At 38.1% G+C, this 21,844-nt stretch overlaps 1 protein-coding gene across 5 annotated transcripts in view; it reads left to right on the top strand.

Annotated features, from left to right (window-relative positions):
• The window catches only part of FAM13C (family with sequence similarity 13 member C), a 140,755-nt gene that overhangs the window by 115,382 nt on the left and 3,529 nt on the right, over positions 1-21,844 (top strand). For 4 of the 5 annotated variants that reach the window (XM_017963067.3, XM_017963065.2, XM_017963066.3 and 1 more), the window contains 7 exons: positions 2,336-2,546; positions 3,750-3,888; positions 8,254-8,335; positions 9,771-9,982; positions 18,076-18,171; positions 19,533-19,732; positions 20,845-20,946. In XM_017963067.3, coding sequence (XP_017818556.1) covers positions 2,336-2,546; positions 3,750-3,888; positions 8,254-8,335; positions 9,771-9,982; positions 18,076-18,171; positions 19,533-19,732; positions 20,845-20,946 — 1,042 coding nt within the window. The remainder of the gene's footprint in view (positions 1-2,335; positions 2,547-3,749; positions 3,889-8,253; positions 8,336-9,770; positions 9,983-18,075; positions 18,172-19,532; positions 19,733-20,844; positions 20,947-21,844) is intronic. The other variant, XM_003903927.4, reaches the window with a different exon arrangement.

The following is a 21,844-nucleotide window of genomic DNA, read 5'->3' as shown; positions in this document are numbered from 1 at the left end:
CTGTCTACACAAATACACACACATATGCATGAGTCAGCTGATTTAATTAAACCCCTTCTCAACTCAAATGGAGAGTTTGGACAAAGAACTGAGAGGCTACCAAATTACCAGTTTTTGACTGCATTGTTTTTCAATTGGTTGCTTTGGGATCTTTCTGGCTCACAGCTTCCTTCAATAGTGAATTGGAGGCAAAGAGGTTAGGATGTTAATTGGGCCACATGGTAAATTACGCAAATGCCCAAGGGAAAACAGATGCCATATAAATTGAGGTTTGCAATTACTGTTGCAATGCAGTTTTTTAAAAAGCCATTTGTAGTGATCTGTGATTCTACAAAGTTATATTTTAGGACTCTATGGGTTCCAGAAACAGATCTTTCCCTGGCACTGCTTCACAGTCATGTGACTAGGATCCCAAGTATTTCCATTTTGGCATTATAAAACAGCAACCAAGAAGAGACCTTGTTAATTTTGACCCTGGGGCCACAACTGAGCTGAAGGATTCAAGATCTCAGAACTTTTTCCATTTCAGCAAAAATATGGTGGTCCCAGGTGCCTGCTAAGGATTATTTTCTTCCCCATTATTATTTCCGAAGATATTTCCAAGAAACTGGTAACATGAATAAAACACATTTCTTCTTAGAGCCTAGTGGTTTAAGAAAAGGATTTGATGAGGAACCCATACACCTGCTGGTGTATTTCAAAGGTGATATTATATGCTGTGAGTTATTGATTAGTAACTCTTATTCCGGTTACTCCTGAGGGCTATTTCCAAACTGCAGAGTTTTCTGGGTAAATTATTCATGGCAAGGGTGTTGCCTGTAGTGATGTGTGTCAGTCACACCACTACACTTTGCCTTGGGCTGTAGGCACTGCCATTCGCCTCCCTCCAACTCTTTTGTCATCACATCAATTTCTGACTAGCCTCAGCCACTGACAGTGCTGTCAGTGAGCGTCAAAGGCAAAATAGGAGGCGTTATCCACCCTCCAGTCTACAGTCCACCAGGGGAGAAGCCAACTGAAAACACAAGAGGACCTAATCAGACCTTTGATGTTACACAAAGCAGATTGCATTTCAATCTTGAAATGCAATTCTAGAGAATAAGGAGTCACTTATTCTAGAGAATAAGGACTCACTCTAAATCTGATTAAGATTCATCTGGTACCAAATTGTGATAAGTATTTATTTTGGACAAGCAGATCATCAGTGTTTTCTGATTCTGCTTATTCATCCAGAAAATCTTTTGTTTTCCACTTTTGTTAGAGAAGAAGTAGTAAGAGAAAGCCTTGGCTGGTCCTGACTTATCTGTTGAGAAAACTTGAGAAGGAGACTGGGCTGCTTCTTGAATAACTCTGTACAGAGTCCAGGGTGCAGAGCTCCTTCTTCTGGCTCCCTGACTCAGTTTCTTAATGATCTGATGCCCTGCTGCTGCGCCTCAGTCCCCTGCCCTTACTTCCATAGCAGAGGGGTACCTACCTTCTGGACTAACCGCAAGGTGGGGAACTAACTTAAAAGGGGATTGGTTCTAGTGAGAATTCAGGGACAGAGATGGCTAGCTGGGGAGAGGATTTGGAGCAGGTTTTGTGTATGTTTTTTGTTTTTCCTGCAATAAAATGGTACATAAAGTTTTAGAGAAAAAAATAGAATTATTCCTGATTCTACCATGCTTTGCAGTTGCTACGTAACCTTTGATCTTTTAGTGCATCTATTTGTACATATAAACGTGTGTGTTTATATAAAATGGGATGTTTTGTTTTAAAACTTGTGGTTCCCATTTAGCATATTCTGAACATCATTCCTTGTTGATAAGCAGAGTTCTCCATCATTTTTGATGACTGCTGAATAATTTTCTTTCTGGGGACTCCTCTCCCCTCTCTTCCTCTTGTTTTTCTTTTCTCTTTCTTCCTCCTACTCCATTCTCTCCCTTCCTTCACTGGTTGTTATTCCTTTTCTTCCTGATAATCAATAATCTTCTGCTCCAGCTCCATTTTATTGTTTTCATTTTATTGCTCTAACACTTTGTAATATACCCTCTGACTTATGCAAATAATGTGAAATAAAGAGAGGATTGTTTTGTAGTTTGGGATTGTGTTGATTGTCTAACTCATACCAAACTTACTTGTTTTATTTGTTTTGTTAACAGCTTTGTAATATTTTCTGTCCAGGTTCTGTGAGAATAAACATGACAATATTTTGAAAGCTTTTCATATCCCCAGAAGGAAGAAATGACAAAGAGGCAAGCCATTATAATGAATGCATATGATCTTTATTTAGGAACATGACAGTCTCAAGCCCTCTGTCACTTCTAAGTCTTGATGATTTGTCTCATTTGCCCAGACCCCTCACCAGTCCAAAAAGATGGGCAGAATGAGGCCGACAGTGCACCAGAAGACCTCCAGTCTGTGGGGACCAGCAGGCTGCTCTATCACATCACCGACGGTGACAACCCACTGCTGTCACCACGATGCTCCATCTTCAGCCAAAGTCAGAGATTCAACTTAGACCCCGAGTCAGCCCCATCTCCACCCAGCACTCAGCAGTTTATGATGTAAGAAAACTGTTTTGTTATTGTCTTCGTTTCGTACAGTTTTTCAAATATCACATTTATAAACTACAGTGAAGTATGACTGAAATAGCACAAATGTGCCTGCCTAACACAACTGCGTGACTGGAACAATAAATGACAAAAATCAGTGTACTTGCTAGTTGGGGATGCCATTGCAGGCCTTATACCTCAGGAAGAAATGGTCATGAGAGACAGGATAGCCCAGGGGCTCACATGTTTGAACATTTTTGGTGAAATGAACAGAATCTTAAATAAGTATATGTACATGCACATATCAGACATATCATTCTTGATGAACTCAATATTCTTTCCATGTCCAGTGGTAGCATCCATGGATGAGTTGTGAGAACACTTTGGAGATGTCCATCTACATTTCTTCTTAGATTCTAGAAAAGTGGTAGCTTACAATAGCTACCCTTGTCCAAATAATGTGTGTGTGTGTGTGCATGTGTGTGTGTGTAATCAGATGCCTGCCCCCTACACATTCCACTTGGAATTTGCATTTGAGATTGAGGAACTGTGTGTTATTTATGTTTAAGTTCCACAAATAATTTTGATATACAGTTAAGATTAAGAATCCTCTGGCTAAAATTATGCCTGGAGAATCCCTGGTTTCTTCCTCAGAACTCATGCCATTTTTTCTTGATTTTATCTAACCCTGGGTCCATGAACTATCTATCGATGGACCTGAAAGAGTTAGTGAATTACTGATATTGCATGTAAAGTATGTGTTATGTGAGGGGGTGTATGCAATTTCTGGAGAAGGGGCACATCCTTTCATCATATTAAAAAAAGTCCTGTTATGTCAAGAAAAGTTAACCACTCATCTAAATCTTCCTTGAAAATGTTGGCAGGTGTGGCGTGTGCAACTTATTGAGGACAGGACCTCAACGGTGCGGTCTCTTTCGAGTCTTAAATTGGCCTCCCCTAAGCTTTACAAAATGCATTTCCTGGACTAATATTTTGACATTTTACACTAAAGTCCCAGACAACGTCCACCCATAACAGAGTTTTGTGATAGGCAGTCTCCATTAATGAGCAGATGTTACCATGGTGGCCTCATCAAATAATGAACTTCCCTCTGGATTTCTCTGACAATCCAGGAATTTTGGTTTGTAGATCAACAGAACTGTTTACTGGAAGCCCACTGTTTTTGATACTTCTTCCTCCCTGTAATCACTGCAGGCCGCGGAGTTCTTCACGCTGCAGCTGTGGAGATGGCAAGGAGCCACAGACCATCACCCAGCTCACCAAGCACATCCAGAGCCTCAAGCGGAAAATTCGGAAATTTGAAGAAAAATTTGAACAAGAAAAGAAATACCGGGTAAGGACTCTGGGGTTTGACATAGGAGCGGACTGGTCAGAGGTGTGTGGATTCTCCTCAGCCTCTGTCCTTCCTTTCTGGGTACCCTTCTTTGCCAGGGGACAGTTGTGTTCCCATGGGCCAACCTGGACCTATCATAGAGTCTTCATCTTCTATCTATCTTGTTCTCACCTGCTGTCACTTGATCTCTGCTAGGATATTTTCTAGTCATGGATTACAACTATTATTTCCAATCTTATTTGATTATTGATCTTGCCTTTTTTTTCTGAGGAACAAAATTTGGAAGGCTTTTGAAATATGGTGTTTTTTTTTTTTTTTTTTTTTTTTTACTTTTTCTCAATTGCATTTTGATAGGAACTTATTAAAGACCCAAGGGAGGAATCTCCAATTGTGGAACAGAATGAGATAGAGATGGTTTCTTTGACATTAAAGTATTTCCTCGTTGGTGAATGAGGACCTCTCAAATGACATCTGTTCAGGCCACTCATAAGAACCAACCCTAAGCCATCCTTTCCCCATCAGAGAGACACTAGTTTTCATGCTAGTACTGCAGTGCAGCAAATATCAGCCTCCTTTCTTCTTATGTAAGAAACAATAGGGTCATAGGTAAGTGTCTTGATGGTCACTGTTGCTTTTATTTTCTCCAGTGGTGACCATGGCATAGAGAAAATCATATCCACGGAGAATTGGACAAAGATATTGGGTCTTTGGCAGAGAGCCCAGAACAGCTTGTTATTAGAATAAAAGAGAACAGGGAATAATCTCTCATACATCTTGAAATATTTAAATGTTCACTAAACACTTGGTACACAGGCCATTGGAAAGTTCTTGTGAGTATAGAGTAAGTTCTGGGGAGGGAGGTGAGAGGGTAATATTTCACTCTTCCATTCTTCCTGTCTTGTTTCCCACAGTGGCCTCAAATTCACTGAAGGAGGAGTTTTAAGGAACAGATTTTAGCTTTGTAGAAATGGGGGGAAAATCAGATTGGCTTTCAAGGCAACCTTAGTTAGGATGTTGAAGATTATCTTCCCCAGAGTCAGGCAGTCACAGCTATTTATTGTCTTTTATAGAGCAGAAGGGAGCTCAACACATCATTAGTCCAGGATTTTATTTTACAGACAATGAAACTGACACCTGATGGAAATGACTTGCCTAAGATAGTTGTGTTCTATCAAGTCACAACTTGGGTCAGTGGATTACAGATGAGTAGGTTTTGCAATAGAATATAAGTAAAAATTTTAAGTGTCTGCATTTTAAAAGCTCCAGATATCCTGAGAGAAGCTGATTTCACCTGTTTGCTGCTGGGGTGTTATTGGATCTATGATATTCTCATATTGGAAAATACAGAGTAACAACCAGAGGCTCCATTCCCAGCACCCGTTAACACATCTTATCTGGCAGTTCTTGATTCACACTATTTTGGATTTGAATCCAGCACAGCTACTTTTATAGGACTCTGTGATTTTGGACTTGTTATCTTTCTGAGTCACAGTTTGGCCATTTGTAAAATGGAGTATTAGGTAGTGACTTCTTAAGTTTGTAAGTAGTAAATAAGGAAGTACATACATAATGCTTATTACAGTGTTTGGTACAAAGGGAGTAAATGGTCCTAGATAACACTAACTTTTTAATCTATGAGTTACATATTTAAATAGGCTACTCCATGGCAGTCTCTGCCTTGTCAGAAAATAAAGGAAAACTGTACATGTTAATTTTCCACTGGAGTTTTCTACCCACAGTCACAGATCTTGGATGCTTATTTTGGAAGAGAATTCCACCTGGAAACATCTCCTGCCTTTATCTAGAGTTTTCTGAAGCTAGAGCACACATGCACATGCATGCACATGCACACACACACACACAGACACACACACAAACATATACTTAAATACACTTACGGAAGGACAGATCAGGGAGCAGTAGGGGAAGGAGGCTCCTTGGTCACCGCTGCTTCAGTGTGTATAAAAGTCTTTGTTATAATCAGAACCTCACATGTCTCAGGAAACCCCTGTCCTTCCGGTCAGGGCCAGGCTGTGCTTAGAGGTTTGACATGTCAATGGGCTTTAACTGTTGCTGTATGTAAGGCTCCCCTTCCTGGCAGTCTGACTGTGGAATTCATAGCACCCACTGCTAATTTTTGAATCTGGGCTCCTGCTGGGCCTCTGTGCTTTTCTAATACCCATGTATCACATATATCTTTCCATCTCTGTGTACTGTAACCATTTTACACACCTACCCCAAATTCTCTACATCTCTACATCTGATTTTGCATTTGATTATTGGACTCTTGGGCTAAGAAAAGGCTGCGTCAGCCAGATGTCTACTTTCAGTGGAATCAGGGAATGTTAGAATTGGAAAGAATCAGTGAGTCTTTTGTCTTATCTGACAACTGAAGAAACTGAGGCCCAGAAAGGGGAAGTGAGTTTCCCAGAATCACACAGCAAAGAATAGTTCTAGCCAGAACAGCAACTGAGGTCTTTTTATAACCCTCCCAGTAATGTTTCTAATGTGTCTTTTTGAACCATCTTTGGCGGATCACAAATCTCATACAATGGCACTTAGGAGGTCAATTTTAATTGCATTGAACAAAACCTAAACCTATGTAATTTCTGGGTGTTATAGCCTTTTGAATCAGAATATTTCACTTAAGAAGTTAAGTCTTGAAGATCTACAGCTTGTATATGGGAACTTTTCATGTGATTTGAGAGCTGCTATCCATGTGAGCTTGATTTAACCCTTTTAACAGCTTCTTCAAGGGTAGGGAAGTAAATTCATTTCAGAAACTGATTTCAGGCTTTAAATTATTTTTTCCGAAATTTAGCCTTAAATTTCTCCTAAGTTCTATGCACCATAGTGAAAACTTATTTCTTTTGCAGTCACTGGCTTAAGGCCTTAGTATTTTGTGTGTGTGTGTTTGTTTTTACCATATTTCAAAAGATAGAAATAACTGTGTGGAACAGATCCAGTGAAGCATTGTTCAACAAGATGTGTTCTCAGATCAGAGTGGAGAATTTTCTGAGGATTTTGAGAAACCAAATGTAAAACACTGGCTGTCCATGTAACCAGACTGCTACCCAAACCAAAGTACTAGACTATACAGTGCATCATTCTAGCAAACCATAGACAGGACTAGGCTAAGCGGTTTTAGAGAGGTGGGGATTGATGGTCACGTGTCACTGTCCATGGTCCTGAAACCAGCTTTTTTTTTTTTTTTTCTCCCACCCCTTCCCCAACCCCCTGCCATCCCTCAGGGAAACCAGTTTCCTATTCAAGTTCTTCCAGGAAAGAATCATTGTCAATCTTCTTTTCTATTTTAATCTTAAAATGTATGGTTTTTAAATCACTCTAGAACTGACAGAATCATGCCTTGTGTTTTACAATGAGCATACCTAGACTCATGTACATGTGATGATCCTGTCACACAGTAGTTTTTTCCTTTGAGTTTGAAAAATCTCCTATCTTCCTATGCCTTCCTCTCACCAACATCCTGCCATTGTTACATGGATTTAGTGGATCCTTAAAGAAAAAATGACAGCCCCTAGATTTGGTCATTAACAATGCACATATTTCAGGCCTATTATGTTTATGATCATGTCATCTTAAGCTTATTTTATAGTTCCTTGTAAATCCTTAATTTAAAGTAACCATTAATTTTCTTGAGCCTGCATGTAAGTTACTATGGTAGCCTTGACTTGTTTAAGAACAGTTTTTACTGATCTGTGGGGGTAGAGGGACAGTATGTTTGGCTACCACTAGTGAAGGTGTTAGAAATCTGCATATCCCCCTAACAGACTGACTTCTCAGGAATACTGTCAGGTTTTAGAGATTCTGGGGTCTCCTTTCTTTAGCTTAGAGGATATAACTGGTAAGAGCTAAATCTTCCAGTTTTTCAATATTCTCCCACGGGTTATGGTCATAAGCATGTGTGTGAGCCACAAGCAAGGTAGTAAGTACTGGTGTGTATCAGTGCAATCATCTGCAGTGCTACAGAAATGGCCTGGCAATGGGGTATATATGGGCTGTGGGTGACCTGCAAGGTGACTGACAGCTTGACTGCAGGGGCACTGGCATGGCCAGGACTATGTGAAAAATATTAAGTGACCAGGCACATTTAGAAATAATGCCCATAGCAATGATCAAAGAGTAGAGGAGGTCAAGAATATTTACTGTTTTCTAGAGGTAACTTCATCAGAAGCAACTCCATCAGAAATTTCACACCCGAATTTCTCTCCCAGCTTTATATATTCCTAAACTATCTTTGTATGGCTCAGGTGTTTACACATTTTGTTTTTCCTTTTCTCTTTTTCTTCCCCACCCTCTCCCTCCTTCCCTCCCTCCCACCCCCATTTTTCCTTCCCTTGGTAGCCTTCGCATGGTGACAAGACTTCTAATCCTGAAGTCCTGAAATGGATGAATGATTTGGCTAAAGGTCGTAAACAGCTCAAAGGTAAATGCCAGTCAAAGGTCTTTTATTTCCTCATAAAGGAAGCAGTTAAACTAGTGATAATGTGCTCCAGAGAATTTTAGATTCATTTCTACCTGTGCCCTCTTGCACCTTGTTTCCTGCTTAGACTGTAGCTCCCTTTTGAAATAAAGCATCCTGTATCTCTGTCATTGTTTGGCCCCATGTAATAAACCTCCTTACAAAGAAACTGAGGACCTCTAGACTCCCAAGTGGAATGATTCACTTCAATGCCAGGAACATTTTAACATGTGGAGCACTAACCTCCCTAGGTTATGGGATTGTTGGATGTTAGAAACAGAAGAGGTCTGAGAAATCATTTACTCCACACACTTCAGTGCATGGATGAGGACATTTATGCTCATAGAGAGGGGAGGGTTACAGAACTGGAAGGTGGTGGGCCAGGTGTAGAATGTGGTTCTCCTGCCATATGGGCTAGTGCCCTTTTTCTGTCTTTCTCTGGAGATGGTGGTGAGAGTATTAACTCTAAAATCCATTTAAGAGACTTGTTATTTACCAATAAAAAATTATTTTCTTCCTCTCTCCACACTAACTTTAATACTTAGAGACATGGGAGTTTTTCCAAATTTCTGGAAGGAGAGTAACTAAAAAGAACTAGAAGGGAATATTAATTCAGTGGTATTAAACTGTAAATTTGTGGCAAGTTTATACAATATGTAATGTTTAAACATCAAGACAAAGTCTAACTAGGAAACAAACATCAAACAAAGAAAATGAGCTATGTAATTGAGAAATAAATATAAATGCCTCATTCAAACAACCAGTACCCTTGCATACTCTAAAATGTAATTCCTTGATAAGTCTCAGGGGGCTTTTTTATTTTAAATTATCTAGGTTTATATAAAGCCATATTGTAATAATTCCTGGATCTTAAAAGCTACTATAAGAAAAAATAGCAAAATCTGTCAAGTTGGGGCTGACATTCCCATCTACCCTTTCCCACTCCCTCCTGTATTTCCTTGGGTGTCTACATGTATAATGTCTTGCAGAATTACTTGCATTTCCACAGGGGCTCTTGATGAACCCACAACTTCAAAATATAAGTACATAAATCTTTGGGTGTGGAATTTCAGGTGCTACAGTACATGGCAGGTGGGGCCAGGTGCCACTGATTTTTCTGCAAACTCTTCCTCCTCTGAAATCTAAACCACTGTGCTACTGCCATATATATCCTCCACCTCCATGAGATCTTAGCCTCTAGAGCCCTGTTTTCACACCTGATTGGGAGCCTATGCTAGTGGCTCTGCTTATAAGGGTTGCCATTGCCCTGTGGAAAGCCATCATTGGTGTTCATTTCTACAGATTTGGCATCAGGGGAAGGAATTCCTGAAAGGCTCTCTGTTCTTATTAGGGCTAGTGGGTTCTCTTTGCTTATGATAACTCACAGCATTTCTCTTAGAACTAAAGCTAAAGCTGTCAGAAGAACAAGGGAGTGCTCCTAAAGGTCAACCTAGAAACCTGTCCTGTGAGCAACCCACAGTCCCCAGAGAAAATGGGAAGCCGGAAGCTGCGGGCCTGGAGCCAAGCTCCTCTGGAGAAGAGACTCCAGATGCTGTTTTGACATGCCTGAAGGAGAAAAGAGAGCAACTTCCTCCCCAGGAGGATTCTAAGGTACATCACCATGTCTTGTTATATAGAGGGCCCCTATAGTTCACACAGTGCTGGTGAGATCATCCAATTTATCAGAGCACTTTGTCATTACATAAACAATTTTATTAGCCTGGCTCCAGAATTTCAGATGAGTTCCTGATAGGTTACTGGCCATGAGCAGTAGTGCCACATGATGCCAGGCTAAGCCACCATTCTGGAGGTTATAGTGTTGTGTATTGATAGGAAGTAAATGGCAAGGACACCAGGGTATATCATATCCCTTTCTCTCCAACTCTCTGCACCCCAAAATTAGCAAATGAACCCAAGACTAAGAAATAAGCATATTGCCTGAAAGGAAAGGACTCCAGTTACAGCCCCTTTCTTCATGTCTTGTTAAAAATAATAAAGCAGGGATGATCTACAAATAGTAAGAAAAATTGTTTGGTGTTTATATAATAAGAATAGAGAGGTAGGGTTTCTTAGGAGTGTTAAGTTGAAATACAAGTCTTCAGCTTTGGATATCTTAGTTTTGAAGTCTCTGTGAGGCATCTAGATAGAGTTGTCAGGCATTTGAATATATGAGCGTGGAGTTCAAAGAAAAGATTTATTATATTTTACAAAGAAGAAAAGACTGATTAGTATTTACCTGGTTAATCTCTCCTTGTCGTGCATATCTATGCTTCCATTTCAATTATGCCAGGGAAGCTTTCTTGTAGTCCCCTGTCTCAACTCTAAGACTGGTGTGATTGACTTTCAGTTCTCGAATAAGATATGTAACTAACCTATCACAGCTCTATCTTCTAGGCCATTTACTGTTTCTTGTACTACATCTTGAACTTCTTACATGGAAGTACTATTTATAGGTCATGACCCCTCCTTTTCTGTACATAGTAGGTATTGAATAAATGTTTGCCGAGTGAATGGAAAAATGAGCAGATGAATGAACAAACTAGCATATTTAATTTTCAAATGAAGTCTTCTTGAGGAGAATGCTGCCTTTCCCTGTTCTATTGTGTATTACCTGGTATTAATCATAAAGTGACAACATATTCCAAATCTCAAAAGGCTCAAAATATGCCCCTGGATTAGTCATTTACATAAGGACTTGTGATCTACAAGTAGAAATGGACCTGTGACCACATCTTTCTTTATGAAATACCTTTAGTCTTAAAACAACAACAACAAATACATGTTGTGAGGAGTGAAGAGAAGGTTTTCATCCACTCAGCCATCCTATCCCTGAGCCCACCAAGATTCTACTTCTGTGATAGTTAGTGGGTAACTTTTGCATATATATACAGAAACTCTCAGGTACATCTGTGGTTTTCCATCCTTCAGTGCTTCTGAAGGTCTTTCCAGTATTTTAAAGTCACTTTGACCGTATCTATTAAAGCATCTTGGTCAATGTCTAAATCTATGTTCTCTACTCAATTAACAAGGGTAGTAAGAGGAGAGATGGGATTGATATAGTAGACTTAGAACAGGACTCAGCACTTGAACCAGCCACTTTCTAACCATGGGCACTTGGCAAGTGAACTGATTCTCTGAGATTCAATTTCCTCATCTGTAAAATACAGGTAATACCTACTTATATAATTATCGTGACAATAAGTGAGAAACCTACTGACTGGTGGACAATAGTTCATTTGCAAAAAGATGTAAATGCCAACTATGTGTTGTGAAGTAGAATAGATGCTAGATATAAAAAATAAAAAATATATAGAAGTCATGGGGGGGTCAATGCCCTCATGTAGTTCATGTTGTCCTGGGAGTGGGGATACAACAAGATATAAACAACTCAATAAAAAGAAATCATTAAAAATGTTGATAAGTACTATGCAGGATATTTAACAGGTGATATGATAGAAAATAATGGGTATAGTTTCTACTTTAGATAAAGCGATTAGGAAGGCCAAGAGGTGACATTTAAAGAAGAATCAGCAGGTCAAAGGGAGCAGCAGAAAACATGCTCAACAGATGGAATTGCAGGTATGAAGGCCGTGATGAAAGGAAGACCTTGTTGTTCACTTTGAATTCTCGGGGTTGAGGGTTGGAGAACAGGATGGCATGATATCAAGTCAGAAAGACAGATTAGAACCCATCACACAGAACCTTTAAAACTGTGGGAAGTATTGGGAAGTTGTTGAATGGTTGAGAGCAGAAAAGTGACATGACATGATTACATTTAATAGATCTGTCTGCTTGCTAAGTGGAGGATACATCACAGGGAAAAGAATGAAAAGGGTAGATGGAATGGGTGGCTTGGATTAGCATGGTGGCCTTGGAGAGGGAAAGAAGTGGATACAATCAAAGTATATTTTGAAGGTAGAATCAAAAGGACATGTTGAAGCATTAGATGGGAGGAAATGAAGGCAAAGAAGAATCTGGGATGATGCATGCTTAGTAAGTACAAAACACTGTGAAACCTCTAAGTCTACAAGTGCTCATCCTCAGATAGAGGACAGGAAAGCAGATTGCCTGAGGAAGGTTAGTAGTGGAATTATGTGCCAGGAGCTGTTTTCTACTCACAGAAAAGCGTTTACTGATACAGAGAAAACTAGAAGAGCACACTGGGGTTGTAGATAAAAATATAACATAAATGATTAGTTTGGGATATTTTACATTTAATATCTTTCAGGAATAGGGTGACCAATTGTCCCAGTTTGCCCAAGACTTTTTTGCTTTTAGCACTGAAAATCCCGTGTCCTGGGAAATGCCTCAGTCCTGGACAAACTGGGATGGTTGGTCATCTTACTGAGACATGTAAATCAAATAGACATACGCAAATGAGAGTCGGAAGATCAGAGAAAAATCTCCTCATGCATGGATGTCACCTAGTATAAATGCCAATCATTTCTATTATTTTTAATGATCTATTGATTTAATAAGTGTCAGAAGCCCCCTCAAATATACCTATGATATAGCTCTTCAGTAGGCTAAAGTTAGGCCCTTTAAACAGAGAGCATCTGTAATAGAAAATGTAAATACATAAAGCTGAGTATTGGTACTGAGAAAGCTTAATATAGTAAACCATGTAGTAGCTAGTCAGTCACTATATTCAGTGTGAATCCAGAGGCTACAGCATGACCAAAGAGAAAACTTTGTATTCCCATAGCAGCTAGTGTTATTTCTAACTCCTCAATGAGCTCAGTAGCATTTCAGGTCATCTCATTAGGTCCTGTTTCTTTAAACTCAAAGAGACATATGACTTTCATCTGAGGTCCTTGCCTTATTGCTGAAAATGCATTAAATATTAAAATTTCAAGATAAAGAATGACATCTTTTCTAGAGAGACTTTATTATGACTCTTTCCATAATTTCTGCATTTGGCATTTAGTCACAGACCATACTAAGGCTGATAAATCCTATAGCATTGCCTTGTTGGTTCAGATACTGCCAGTGAGTAATTTTCTTCCTGTTTTATCTGTGGATGATTTTTAGAGATAATCACTTCTGGGTTACAGGGCATGGCTGTACACTGGAAATGAATGAGTCATGCCCTGAGCTGAACTGTAGTGCCTATTTATGTCTTTTATGTCCTTTTCTTTTGGAAATACTGAACTGGTGCTGGCATATATATCAATATTGACCTTTCTAAGAACTGTAGGTGGTGTCAGGTGCACAGCTCAAATTACCAAGGGGATGAGTAATGGCAGTTACTTCTTCTGGCCTCTCATCAACTGTAGCATCTCTGAGGATGAAAGCAGATTTTTAGAAAGTATACATTTTATCTTGAAAAAATCAATACAAAATTAATAACTTATTAGCAGCTTGTTGTTAGTTGGAAAGACAGTAGACTTAAAGGGCATGAAAAGGAAGATCCCATCAAACTTTCTGCTTTCCTATTTATCCTTCTTTTTTAAAAAATAATTTATTGAATAGGTAATACTTTCTCACATAGTTCAAAAAGAAAATATATAACAGAAAATGGTAAAAAGACTACTTCCAAAACCAACTGCCATCTCCAGCTCTGAGATCTCCCACCCCCAACAGGTAACTATTGTTATTAATGTCTTGTGTGTCTTTTTTGGAGTTTCTATGTAAAACATATACAAGAAATTATCAATATACATTCCTTTTTTTTTTTTTTTATAGAGACAGAGTGTCATTTTATCATTCAGGCTGGAGTACAGTGGCACAACCATAGCTCACTGCAGCCATAAACTCCAGAGCTCAAGTGATCTTCCCACCTTGGCCTCTCATGTAGCTGGGACTACAGGTGTGCAACACCATGCCTGGTTGATTATTTTAATTTTTTGTAGAGATGAGCTCTCACTTTTGCCCAGGCTGGTCTAAAATTCTTGGCCTTAAGGCATGCTCCCACCTCAGCCTCCCAAAGTGCTGGGATTACAGAAGTGAGCTACCATGCCTGGCCCCAATATATATCTTAACTTGCCTCTGTTAGACAAAAGGGAGCAGTCTATACAATTATGCATCCTTTTTACTTTGTATATTCTGGATAGCTTTTTATATCAATACATAGCTTATCATTCTCTTTTATTTTAAAAAAAATTATTCAATAGCACTGTGATATTCTTTTTTATTAATGGATAGCATTGACATTAACATCAAGTCAACTAGTTTGATAGCTCAAATAACATTTGGTATGTGTGTTATTAATCCAGAAACATTTACATATAAAACTTATTAAAAGTGATCATCATTATGCATATGAGGAAACTGAGGTTCAAATATTACATCTTTGTAATGTTAAAAACAGTTTATAAGTTTTGAAGCTGGTTATCTGAACTCATGTCCTCTGGTTTCAAGACAAATATTAACCTTCAATTCCCGGCTTGGACATCTAAATTGACCAAAACATTCTCTTTAGCAATTGCTTTCTATGATAATATCCAGTACTGACTTTCCATCTTGTTTGATTGTTTAATTTAAACAGTCAGACTTGCTTACATATAGTGCCTCCCTCAATAAGGCGATGGGGATACTTAGACAGGAAAATCTTGGCAGGACTTGAGTCCCTAAAGCTAAGAAGCATGATTTCTATTGCTCACTGTCCAGAGAAGAGAATGTCAGTTTTACTTCTCTCCTTAAGAGAGATCTCATTTATGGGGATAATTGTAATGACTTTATTTATAAATTTCTGTGGCTTACTGTGCAGGAATACATGGCACCAGTCCCATGGGGGAAAGGAAAACAAGGTGGTAGAAGTGCTGAAGCTATGGCAGCTTTTTCCTAAACAACTTTCTGACCAGGACCCAGAAACAAACTAATTTGGACTGACCCTCAGTAGCAGTTATGTCTCTTGGAAAGCCAGTTTATTTCCAGACCTTGATGATTCAAATAATCACTGATAGGGGGCCAGGAGTTTTCATATGGCAAAGTTGCCAAGCTATAAACAAATCATATCAAATTTTGTCCTATATATGGTCCTGTCTTGTTCAACCTCCTCTTAGTTTTACCCCGATACTATAAAAATGGAGAAACTGGAAGAATAATCATCTTTTAAAGTTTATCTCCTTTTATTTATCTTTAAATTATGACAATACATTCATAACTCTCTTTGGCTGTTTTAGGTTATTCAACATGTAACCGAAAACATAAAGGAAACCTTGTTTCCTTCATTCATATAACAAAAATGAAAAAATAGATATATCTTGCATACTACAGCCAGCAGCAACTATAGAATTAGGGAGGAAGGATGCACTTCAGAAAGAGACAGCCATTGAATTCAGAGGAGAAAATTAGATCTGATTCTTAGCAGAAAGTGGCTGAAGAATAACAGCAAAGTCTAATGTATTTCTGCCCCCTTAGATTTGGGGTATCCTGCAGAGCTTACCTTGATTCAGTTTCCTTTATGAAGATCACTTTGCAGGCCTATAGCTTTTCTGTGAGTAGAAAACAGCTCCTGGCACATAATCCCACTACTAACCTTCCTCAGGCAATCTGCTTTCCTGTCCTCTATCTGAGGATGAGCACTTGTAGACTTAGAGGTTTCACAGTGTTTTGTACTTACTATGCATGAGGGTATGGAACCCTCACATTTCCTCAGGGATTGCTTTGATAATAATCTTAAGAGGAAGACAATGGAATCAAAGTGAAAAAGCAGTGCATACATTGTATGTGTTCCCAAATATTTATCCAGCATCTATGGAAGATACTTTTCTATAATGGCATTCATCATTCTATCATGTGTTTTGGTTACTTTTTTCTTTTAGAATTAAATTTAGCTTTTCTAGAATCTGGGGAATATATTAAATCACAAAAATCAAATTGCAATGGAGAGATTCCAATACTAGTTAAATGCATCATTTTCTGAAATACTTTCTATGGATTGTAAGTCCCAGTAAGATATTACATTAAAAAACCACTATTTCCATGTTTCCTGAACTCAGACTGAGATTTTTTTCCTTCTGTCATCTATTAAAATCCCATGAAATAGATTTTGATGGGAACTTGTTGGGTTTTTTTTTTCATGGAAAGATGTATTATGAATAAAAGTGTTTAAAAAATGATTGGGTTAGAAAATGAAAAGATCTTGAGGTTATTTAAGCAATACTTAACAGGCTTCTATAGAGGGAAGCGAGACTTAGGTCACAGCGTATGGGACTTAAAAGAAGATTGCTAAAAATTAGAGTCCTTTTTTCATATAAACCTGTGTTGATAGCTTAGTAGTAGGAATGGGAATGTGTTGGGTACTGTGAGAATTTAAAGAAGTATGTGATACGATCTCTCTCCTCAAGAATCATTTATTTGGGCAGACAATACTGAAACAAAGAAAACAGTTAAGACTCAGATAATGAGATAAGAAGTTGAGAGAAAAGGTAGATCAATACGGGCCAGAATGGTTTGCAATTGGGATGGGAGTTGTGAGCATGAGGATAATTGGGAAGTGTAACACATGTTTGAGACATTTTCTTTTCTTTCAAGGGAGACCGATCTGGATGGCAGATCTATCTGGCATGCTTGGGTGTGTGTACTTTGATAAAAGATGCCTGGGTGATTATTCCATGAGTTATTTCTACTATTCCCTTCCCACTACTTGCCAAGTGTATATCACTGGACTAGAGTAGGAAGCTATGTTTACTAGACATGCAGAAAATTAATGCAGAATACAAAGCAGGAAAAAAACCAATACAAGCAAAGGAGTTTGGTCACTTTGGATAAATAGGCAGATACATAGACAGATAGATAGATGGATAGATAGGAAGCTATTTAAATTTTTATGCACAATGTGATCCACTGAAAATAGCGATTAGGGATGGGTCTTACAGCAGAGGGGTATAGAATATATTAGTGGATCAAGAGGTTATACATTTTTTTAATGGAAGGATATTGGTAACTCCAACCTCCTTCTTGTATAGGTAGGAACTTGAGGACTCAGAGAAGTTAAATGTTTTGTCCAAAATAATTTCATTTATATCACAACTAGTCATAACCTAGTATATAATACAAGCATGTAGTAATGAAGACCTGTACAACGTTGGTGTTTGTGACTACATATAATCAGGAAAGTCTAGATAAAATATATGTTTCAGAAGAAAAATCAATGTCTGGACTGGTTTTTTAAGAATGAAGAAGTCATTAAGGAAGAGGTTCCCTAACACTTACGCATTTCAGACTCCTCCAAAAATCACATTCCTAAACTTGGACGTATGCTTTAAGAAACTTTTCCAAGAAAAAACTGGCATGTGCTACATATAGTATCTTGTAAATGACTTTCTGGCTAGGCACAGTGGCTCACACCTATAATTGGAGGCCGAGGCAGGCCGATCACTTGAGGTCAGGAGTTTGAGACCAACCTGGCCAACATGGTGAAACCCTGTATCTACTAAAAATACAAAATAATTAGCCAGGCATGGTGGTGCGTGCCTGTAGTCCCAGTTACTTGGGTGGCTGAGGCAAGAGAATTGCTTGGAGGTCGCAGTGAGCCGGGATCATGCCATTGCACTCTGCCTGGGTGACAGAGTGAGACTCTGTCTCTAAATAAATAAATAAATAAATAAATAAATAAATAAAAAATAAATGACTTTCCTTTTCATGATAACTGTTGCATTATAGTATTATAATCCTTTACTTTGAGGCTTTTTGTCTGCTAAAAATATTGATGTTTTCATTCTTGTCTGAGAGAAGAATAATAATTTCACGTTTCTCAGGTAACTAAGCAAGACAAGAACCTCATAAAGCCGCTTTATGACCGATACAGAATTATCAAGCAAATCTTGTCAACGCCTTCCCTTATTCCAACAATTGTAAGTCAGGATACTTGCATGCTGTTACTTTGTACTGATGTGTAGTTAACATGATGTCACATAGTAGTACTAGAGTTATAAAAGACCCTTCATGGCAGTATATACTGCTATCAAGGCCAGGTGTCATTTCAAAAAGTGAAAAATTGGTCTTCTCTAACCCCATTACTATACTTAACAGTGCTGATATTAGAACTATTGTAAAATAGGAACATATAGTACTTGTATGTCTAGAGCCAATTTTAACATTTGCTTTCATTAGCTTGGGTGAAAAGAAATTGATAGATTTCAGTTTGGCATTTTCTAATTTGTAACACAGCTAGACAAAACAGAGCCTTTCTGTTCTGTGTGTTGGTTAATTTTTTCCTTTAATCAGAAAATTAACAATATATTCTTGATATAATGCAACATTTGTTTTTGGTACCATTTGACCATACTATACAAGATATGAAAAGATTTATTTCAATAGAAAATATAAGTACTGAAATTGAGTTAGACTACTTTTAGTAAAGAATGATTTATGGGAATACAGAACTAGAAAAGCATCACAAATCCTACTCCATCAATATCAAAACAGTTACTTGTTCAAGATACCAATATAAAAAAGAATAAATATTAACAAATATAAATTTAAGTATGCTTGAGTACATTATACTTCCACATTTTTTGAGATGGATTATACTTCCATATTTTTAAAGACATTAAGAGAATAATAATTCAGTCTTTGGAATTTTCCCATTATGGAAGCATAATTTAAAATGTAGTAGAGTTCTTATATTTCTTGCAAGAGAATCTTCTAGTTGTGATAAGAATTATCAGAACAGGTTGAGGAGTAACCCCACTTTGCTTTGGCTTTCCAATAGCTCTCCCCTGAACTTGTCAATTTTCTGAGTATCCTCTGTATCTGAATGTTGATCCCCACTGGGACCTGACTTGGGGTATTTCTGGAGGATAAAAGTTGTCTGTAGTCCACCTCATCTTAACTCATGTCACAAGTATTAAGCTGGAGCCCAGAAGGTCTGAGTGAAAGGGAGGAACCACTTGATAGTATAGTCCAGACTGGACCATATCCTAATGCTCTGTGCCTTCATTGGCCCAGAAGACACAGATGAACTTGGTGAGTTAAGTTTTAGCCCAGCATAGCTGCTGCCTTTTTGCTCATTAACTTCTGCAGGTTTTTAATGAAACTGAGGAATAACTCTTCTTGGTTGCTTCCATCCCAGTTCTCAGTAGGCATTTGGGTCACCTACTGGTTTTCATGGCATTGATTTATGGTTCCCCTTCCCGTATTTTTTGTTTGTTTGTTTCCTCAAGAGGCACTGAGCATTACGTGACTTACTTTCTTTAACTCTGCCTGTGATAAGCAGGAGGAAGAGGACTCTGATGAAGACCATCCACAGGGAAGCCAACAACCTTCTTTGCCAGATCCAGCATCTCACCTTCCTGTTGGTGACCACTTCACCTACTCTAATGAGACTGAGCCTGTTAGGGCCCTTCTACCAGATGAAAAGAAAGAAGTAAAACCACCAGCTCTCTCCATGTCTAATTTACATGAGGCTACCATGTGAGTATGAATCCTAAGTGTAGAGTCTCCTCTTAACTCCTTCTGATCTGATACCAGCATATGAAGCAGAGCTGGCCTTTGAAAATGCTGGATTCAAAGGGGTGGGTCAACAGTTCTCAGGGCCTTTATCCTAGACTCTTACATTTAGATGAGATAGTTTTTCCACTAGAAATCCACTTGGTAGTAAGCAAATAACTTGCCCTTTGTCTCTTAAATGGCCCTTCAGATAAAAGCCATTTGGATTTTCATTAATATCATCATTATTATTATCATTATTCAGTAGCTGGCATTCCTCATGATAATCTGGCCTTCTTTGGTTTGTATCTTACAGCCCAGATTATGAGATTTAGTTTATTTAATTTAATTTGACAGAAGTGTCTATCAGAGAAAGCAAGCAGAAAACCCTTTTTTTGGTGGTGATTCTAAAGGAGTTATTCCTAACTTTTCAAGGGGTGTTGGACTTTTTTGAAACCAACAGAATTGTTTTAAGAGAAAGCCCATATATAATTTCAAGTTCACAGAATCTCTGAAACCATACATGAGTTTGGTCTGCTTGTGTATACCACATTCCTGGTCTAGCGTGTATGACTTTTCTCTCATCTTGGTAGAATGAAGTGAGTAGAATTCACAATGTAACTATAGCTTTCTTCTAGGTCTTATTTTCATTCACAGGGGTTATGCCATTCTCCTAATATTCCTACACTTATTTCTCTAGATTAAGAATAGAATTTTCTTTAAAAGCTGTTCCTCTGTATCTCTTATGTTCAGTCTATCACCAAATGCTGATGAGTATTCCTTCAAAATATCCCTTCCCTCATCCATCTATATTGCTGTTACCCTTTCCAGTTCTTTCAGTGGATTCAATCAATCTGCTTGCCTCTTGTCTGTCCTTTCCCATATCTTGTGATATTTTTTCCATCAGGTAATTTTCCCTGCTTATGTGCTTGCCTATGGTCAGGCTCTATGTGTGTCATATTTACCCAAAAGACACTCTTATGCTCAGAACACTTTTCAATCGTAGTATGCTTTTTTGGCTGGACAGATAAATCTGCTCACGATGATCTCTCAATTATGCCAGTGCCCAGTAATGACAAATATTCTACCTTATATAGGCCTGTACTTCTTGACCATCTCCGAGAAACTAGGGCTGACAAGAAGAGACTGCGGAAAGCCTTAAGAGAATTTGAAGAACAGTTTTTTAAACAAACAGGAAGGTACGTGTGGGCAGAGAGATTTTTAAAGCTAATACTTCCTAGAGAATTACTGTTAAAAATGACCTGCAATTTTTTGCAGGAATGGTGACTTTTTACAAAATGTATATCATTTTCACACTGGCTTAGACTCAGGATTTGTCCAATGCAACATTCTAATATTGCCAATATTAGGGATGTTTTATGGGACATGGTAGCTGTCAGGTATGACATCAATCTGTAAAAAATAAAAGTTAAACTCTAAAAATCTCTAACTTTGCACAATAAATCTCAACATAAATACATGAATTGTGTGGTCTACTCACCTTAGTCCCTGGCAGGTTTTCCATTTTAGCCTACTGGGATATTCTCTGGGACTGGACCTACTGAGTGAAAAGCTTTTTGCATTCAGCCAACACAGATGTATCGACTTATTTTCTAGTTGGAATCTTCCTTTCAAGTTGATTGCAAAAGTCCAACTTACCTTTATGGTGATGTTAACTAATCTAGTGAGAAATGTTATGTGGCTCATAAATTTAGAACATAAAGCATTTGTTATTATTTTTCCTTTTCCTTTTTTCTTTTATAAAATCCTTTTTTCTTTTATAAAATGTTCATGTAACATTCCTTGTAAAACATTCCTTGGAGTAGTAACTTTGTCTGGACTGTCTGCTATTATTATACCTTGGATAAATATGTGACTTGCACTATAAAGTTCCTGATCTCTGCCTCTTTTGGATTAAAGGTATTCTATGGGAATTTTTCATTCAGGGAAATATTTGTGGAGATGTTATCAAATATTCTAAATCTAAACAGTCATTACATATGAGAAATGACACTTTAAGATGTGCATACATTCATTTCATAAATTTGAGTTCCCTGAATAAATTTATATTTTTAGCAATTTGAACCCAGGAATCTA

Source organism: Papio anubis, chromosome 11, assembly GCF_008728515.1.
Source record: "Papio anubis isolate 15944 chromosome 11, Panubis1.0, whole genome shotgun sequence".
Taxonomy (NCBI): domain Eukaryota; kingdom Metazoa; phylum Chordata; class Mammalia; order Primates; family Cercopithecidae; genus Papio; species Papio anubis.
Note: the sequence above shows the minus strand (reverse complement) of the source record. Positions and strands in the feature narration are given on the sequence as shown.